The sequence below is a fragment of the Prunus dulcis genome, chromosome 4, assembly GCF_902201215.1.
Source record: "Prunus dulcis chromosome 4, ALMONDv2, whole genome shotgun sequence".
Classification (NCBI taxonomy): Eukaryota; Viridiplantae; Streptophyta; class Magnoliopsida; order Rosales; family Rosaceae; genus Prunus; species Prunus dulcis.
In genome coordinates, this window is record NC_047653.1 from 16,820,908 (window position 1) to 16,827,104 (window position 6,197).

Genomic DNA, 6,197 nt, shown 5'->3' on the forward strand with positions numbered 1-6,197 from the left:
AAAATGTGAATATACCATATTATCCTCATTTAATTAATAATTTCAATTCTTAATACTCAAATTAACCAAGGGCATTTTCTGGTATTTTAAATGTTTCACCATTCTCTGTCTTTTGCTTTATATATATATAGATATAGATGAATTGAACTGGACTAGAGAAATACTAGTAACCTTCTCCCTAACCTTATCTTTTGGACATTCTTCCCTTTTTGCTTGACATGTGTCATTTTCCTTACATTTACAACAATGTCATTAATATATTATACAATTTTACTTTTGCTTTCAAACTTTGCCCTTATTAAATGTATTCAAAAAAATTTCAAAACTTTTACCATCTTTTTTTTCCTTTTTTTAAAGGTCAATTATTTTTTTAATAAAATGTCTAATTTTTTCAAAAAAGAGAAAATGTCCCTTTTTTTTTTTAAACACGAAGGACCTTTTTTTTTTTTTTTTTTTGGGTGGTTTCTATCTAAAACCTTTGTGTTAAATTTTTTTTTTAATTAAAAAAACCAGACATTTCCTCTTAAAAGCATATATTTTCTTTTAAAAAATAATTGATGTTAGAAAAAACTTAATAAGATGGTAAGAAAGTTGTGAAATTTTTTTGGATAAATTGAATACATTTAATAAGGGTAATTGGAAAGCAAAAGTTAGCTTGTATAATATATTAATGACATTATTTTAAGTGTAAGAAGAATGACACATGTCAAATAAAAAAGGAAGAATGACACATGTCAAATAAAAAAGGAAGAATGACACATGTCAAATAAAAAAGGAAGAATGTTCAAAAGAGAAGGTTAGAGAGAAGGTTGCTAAAATTCCTCATTGGACTAACAGGTCTAATTTAATTATTTTTTTGTTTTGCAGATGGCAGCATTTTATTGGTAACTTCCACCGGTCCTAGACTAGAACCGTGAGCACCAAACTTCTCCCCTGTAAATAAGTAATTTCTCTCCCCTCTCTCATTTCGTTCGACCTAAACCCTCTTCTTCCTCGACCGAACGAAAAACCCTCTTCTTCTTCTGGCTTCTTCGCTCGCCTCCGCCACCGACGTCTTCATCTGCTTCGCTCGACTACTGTGGAGGTAATCTCATGGATCCGCAGCCAGAGCCAGTCTACTACATCTGTGGAGGTACTGATTTTGCGTTTTTTGTTGGAGAAAGTTGGCGGGCTAGGAAATAGAGTAGGATTTCTGATACTAAATCATTGTTTGTGTTTGCTGTAGATTGTGGGATGGAGATTCCCTTGAAGCCAAACGATGTGATTCAGTGCCGCGAATGCGGTTACCGGATCTTATACAAGAAGCGCACTCGTCGCAGTAAGTCGCCTATCCTCATTCTGAATATGTTATATTACCTTACCACCATGTATCCTTTATTGGGATTCCTAAATCAACTTTTTTTTTTTTTTTCCTCCATGAAATTAACTTGTATATGTTTGAATTTTGAATTGTTGCAAGCAATTTTTTTTTTTTTAATTTTTTTTTTCACAAATTTTTTTTTTTTTTTTTGAAAAGGTGCATATTCAATTCATCACTTGCTTGCTATTGAAAAGTACATAAATTTGGTGATTGGAATGGTATTGTGAGTTGAATTTTTAAAAGCCCGCTTAAAAACACTGTGTTCGTCTGGTTGCCACCCTTTTAGTTTAAGATGTGGATATGCTTTACATTTCATGCGTTCATGTTTAGTAATTAGCAGCTGTTATCTGTGCAGCACTAATAAAAAGTATTACTTTCAACAGAGCCTATCACTTGTAAGTAAAGTTATGGGCTCTGTAGAAAATAGTTATGTTGATGCCAAATGGTGATACTGGTGAGAGTGAAATGAACTTTTAGTTAGTTTTTGGGATTCTGGCTTTGAAGACATGGTTTTTTGTGCACATAACAGATTGTAATTAGCTTACACCACGATGCACAATGCTGTTACTGAACTTAATTAGTGGGATTACTAGGGCAAAGTCAATTAAAGCATTGCACCCAATTATGCTCTTTTAATTGAGTTTGGTCTCGAATTGCTACTAATTAAGGTCAGTGATTAGTTTAGCAGTATGCATCTTGGTGTAGGCTAATCACAATCTGTTGTGCGAATAAAACAATAGGCGCATATGGCTTTGGTTCCCTGCTCATTGTTCTTCTTCCTAGAGGGTTAAACTGATTGATTAAAGGCAATTGTTTGGTGTGCCATTTTCTTCATGTAAAGCATTAAATTATGCTAGCCGTATAATAATGTGCTATATATAGACTCATTTCCTTTCTCATCTGTCATAATGGCATCACTGTGTTATACAACAGAAGTTATATTAATATAGCCATCTTTGGAAATACACAAAAAGGACATACACACAAGTTGTATTGCTGCTATCATTTTTTTTTTCTTTCTATTTTATTGTACTGCCCTTCATGTAGCACTTTGGAATCCCTTTTGGCTAGCATTTTGATGGTGCTGTGAGTCCAATTTCCAGTACAACTGTACAAGTGTTGGTCTTGTGTTTCTTTGCTGATTAGGTCAATCACTCTATCATATTCTATATAACATTATTCAATGCTTGATTTGTACTAGTCATTGTTGTTTTTGCAGTTGTTCAGTACGAGGCACGCTGAAGAAGGACAAAGAGGAGAAGCAAGCTTCTTAGAGAGTTTCAAGGGGATTTTGTGTAATTTTATATACTTCCAGTTTTCTGAAAAATACTTGGATTCCAAATGAACTGAAATTTTCCAAGTGAACTGAAATTGCTTATTTTGGTTGATGGCCAATATTTTGTAATATTTTGTGAACTGAAGTTGGCCTTCACTTTCTATTGCGGTTTCTAGTTTCTGGTTGTTGGCCAATATATTGTGAACTGAATTTGCATGTTGTGTTATAACTGTTACATGTGCCTTGATTTGTTACGCAACCTTTTGTTATGAGTTCGTTGTAGTACACATGCTTACTTTGATGCAAGTGTAACAGGCCCTGAAATTGCTTGTCATGTTATGAAATGACACTAATGTAATACACGTGTTTATTATTGATTGGTTTTAGGCTTTTGTACTTCTTCTTCAAAGCAGCCACCTACCTCCAATTTCATTCTCTCTGCCAGATCGACTTCCTCTATCTGGTTTGTCCACCATCAAGTTAAGAGTGTCAATTTCATCATCCCTTATAAATCCAGCACAATGAAGTGTTCCCTGCATGGACAAAATCCAAACTCAATAGCCCACTTATACATTCCAAAACAACATAATAAAATTGATACAATACAATCACAAGATCAGTCTTACTTACATGTATTGCATTTTCCAAAAACGTGTACCGCGACTCCTCTCTGTCCAAAAACGTCAACCACAAATCCTATGTTTTCATTTGGTGGACACCTAAAATGTCCATTAGTGAAAAAATTTAGGGACATTTTGAAAAGGTCAAAAGCTTGCCTTATGGAGCCAAAAAGTTGGTTTTCTTGCTTTGATGGTCTTTGGATTGATGTTGCATTTTCTTGCTAAGATGATCTATTCATGTGATGATGATGCTTCTGGCTTCACATGGAGTTTATGCTTCCAACATGTTATTTATATTGTGTAGATCTTCTTCTCATAAGCTATTCCAGTATGAGTTGTCATTGTCTTCTGCTTCAATTTGTTCTGCTATCTGGTTATAGATTTCATAAAAAACTTTTGCTCATGTTGTGCTTATCTTGATTTCAAATGTGTCATCTGCTCTCTTGGATGTAGTTTCTGAATAAATTTTGACAAAGTTGGATTGGTTAAGGAGGTTCAGATAATCATCATTGAACAATTGTTGCTCAGCTATTATTACTCCTCTGTATTTTTGAATGTCCTACTTGGTAGAGATCTCTGTGTTTACTGTTTCTGCTAGACTAAACAGTATGAGAAATAATAATACTATGTTGTGCTCTATCTGGATAAATACTATCCTTAAACCATTCTGGGGGTATGCTAGTAAAATCTAATTTTTCGCTCTTTCATAGAGGAATATAAAAACTTATAACTTCTTTTAATTTTGAGGAAAATGAATCTAAATATTCCTCTTATGTGATCAATTACAAAATCATTTGGACTGGACGACGAGACTTGGAGGTCTGGCTTATCTTCATGAACATGCAAACCCTTCCATTGTACACTGGAACATTCAAGTTAAAGGATCATGAACATGAAAACTTCCTACCATTGAAAAGAAAAATTAATTCTTTTTTTTTTTTTCATAATTTAGTGTAATAATAGTGTTAAATGATTCAACCTCGATATATATATATTTTCAGCAAAGTTCTGCACCATGACTTTTTCAGTGAAACAATACGAACCTAATTATTGTGACACTTTGACCTATTCCTGAGTAATGGGACCAGGCCTTTGATAACTCCAGATTAAAATAAATCCTCCTGATATAAAACAACTTTTGTTTCCAGAGCTCAAACAAGGCTTTTGATCTCAAAAACTTCAACAACAACATTTAAAAAGAGAAAAAACCAAAGAACCTGCATTTTCTATATTGCTTGTAGAAACATACATAAATTTAATCGAATTTCAACCCAATGAAGGTACATGTACATGACTTTATTGGTCAATCTATGATGAACATATTAGCTTCACTACTTGCAGTAGTAGTGTTCTCCATTCCCATTCCCATAAACTGTGCTGTGGAAGATTGCCGCGGACCATCATTATCATCATCACAGTCGATCAAGTGGTCGAGTAAATCATAATCCATCGAGAAGTCGAGCGCATTGACTTGGTCTTCTTCACTACCAAAAGGACTAGGCCAATATCCAATATTATTGTCAGTGAGGACCAGGCCTTGTTGAGTCTCATAAACATCTGACGCCCTCTCTTGGTTACAAACTGCATACGATCCCAAGGCTTGTTCCGTGAATGGTTGTGCGGTGTCCGAAAGCAAGAAATCGCTCATTAGGGCATCGCCATCACCGCCACCATGAAATTGGCTGACGTCATCAGTATTGTTTGCCCTAGCTTGGGAAGAGACCGCAGTTGTTGGGGATGCAAAAGAGCTGTCCGGCTGAGATTGAGTGAGTCCAGTTGGCAAGTATGAAACGTTCCCACCAACTCCAGTAGCCTCAGACATGGGAGTGCAATCACCGATAAGTTCCTCAAAGCTAGTCACTTGTTGCGGCCTTTGCCTCTTATTTTGAGATTGTACTGGAGTGTCGGTTTCATTATCCTCTTCTGCAGTTCTCAACTTTCTCTTCCCCCTGTCATTCTTTCGAATCCGGCATAGCACAAACTGATTGGTTGAGTTTGGTTTGGGCTTCACCAATGAAGGGTGAAGGCTGTACTCGTGCATAATCCAGCAACCGTCTTGAACAGATTTAGGGTTTTCATAATGAAACCTTTTCCATATACCTAAATCGTTCTCCTTATTCTCCGGATCACTGACTGTGGTCCCTGAGTTTTCACCTTTCCATGTCCCGGACCCTATCGTGCGAGCCGAGCGGGAGTCCTTGTCACTCAGGCTCTTCAATTTGGTGAAGAAATAAAGGTCTTCACCTTTGGCTAAGTTGTGTCCACCATATTCATGCCATATATCCCATGGCTCTATCTTACCATAAAGATCCATTTCTGGAATAACATTTTCATACATAAAGGATGTGCCACGAACCTTGTTAAGAAGATAATATCCCAATAACTGATCATCTCTTGGACGAAATTTAAAACCAACTGGAAGATTAACAGCAGACTCACAAGGTGCCATATATAAGCTATGTAGCAGGTTCCTCTTCGAATTTTGTGGAGAAGAGAAGATTAAAGATGATCTTGGTTTCTTGAAATGGAAAGAAAATGAGTATGTAGGCTGGTTGGCAGAGAGAGGGTGTTGGATTCTTTAATATATGGTGGTGATTCTGTAATGAGTTTCTTGGGGTTTTGTGAGAGGCATCTTCCTTCCATTCCTATATATATAGGAGTATTAGGGCAACTGGAAGCTAAATCTTATGCGGGGAGGATTTGTGTTGTCATATCTCCACGTTATAAGGGGACGATAAATACTGAAAAAAATTAATATAAAAATATTTGAGATCCGATAATAGTGCAAATAAATACAAAGAGCTCTTTCCATTAATGCCTTTTTATTTTTTGTCTGGACTTATCAAATATAGAAAAACAATTGATTTTTCATTTCAAAGTCTCCTTTTCTATGAACCATTATTTACTTGATATTGCAATATCAAGCGTCATCTCTATCCCT

At 35.5% G+C, this 6,197-nt stretch overlaps 2 protein-coding genes across 2 annotated transcripts; one reads left to right on the forward strand and one right to left on the reverse strand.

Annotated features, from left to right (window-relative positions):
* Window positions 1-955: 955 nt before the first annotated feature.
* Window positions 956-2,908, forward strand: LOC117624863 (DNA-directed RNA polymerases II, IV and V subunit 12-like). Its single transcript, XM_034356353.1, has 3 exons — window positions 956-1,132; window positions 1,226-1,318; window positions 2,580-2,908. Exons 1-3 carry the CDS (start codon window positions 1,093-1,095, stop codon window positions 2,600-2,602), a joined length of 156 nt encoding a protein of 51 aa, XP_034212244.1. The 5' UTR covers window positions 956-1,092; the 3' UTR covers window positions 2,603-2,908.
* A 1,651-nt stretch (window positions 2,909-4,559) lies between these two features.
* LOC117626749 (NAC domain-containing protein 2-like) lies at window positions 4,560-5,705 on the reverse strand. The gene has a single exon (XM_034358573.1). It carries the CDS (start codon window positions 5,703-5,705, stop codon window positions 4,560-4,562), a length of 1,146 nt encoding a protein of 381 aa, XP_034214464.1.
* Between the last annotated feature and the right edge of the window lie 492 nt (window positions 5,706-6,197).

Bases quoted from the DNA above. Each gene is read 5' to 3' on its own strand.
- LOC117624863 (XM_034356353.1), top strand. From the start codon at position 1,093: ATGGATCCGCAGCCAGAGCCAGTCTACTACATCTGTGGAG. The intron at 1,133-1,225 runs GTACTGATTTTG...TGTTTGCTGTAG, and splicing joins AGTCTACTACATCTGTGGAG to ATTGTGGGATGGAGATTCCC. The intron at 1,319-2,579 runs GTAAGTCGCCTA...TTGTTTTTGCAG, and splicing joins CAAGAAGCGCACTCGTCGCA to TTGTTCAGTACGAGGCACGC.
- LOC117626749 (XM_034358573.1), bottom strand. From the start codon at position 5,705: ATGGCACCTTGTGAGTCTGCTGTTAATCTTCCAGTTGGTTTTAAATTT.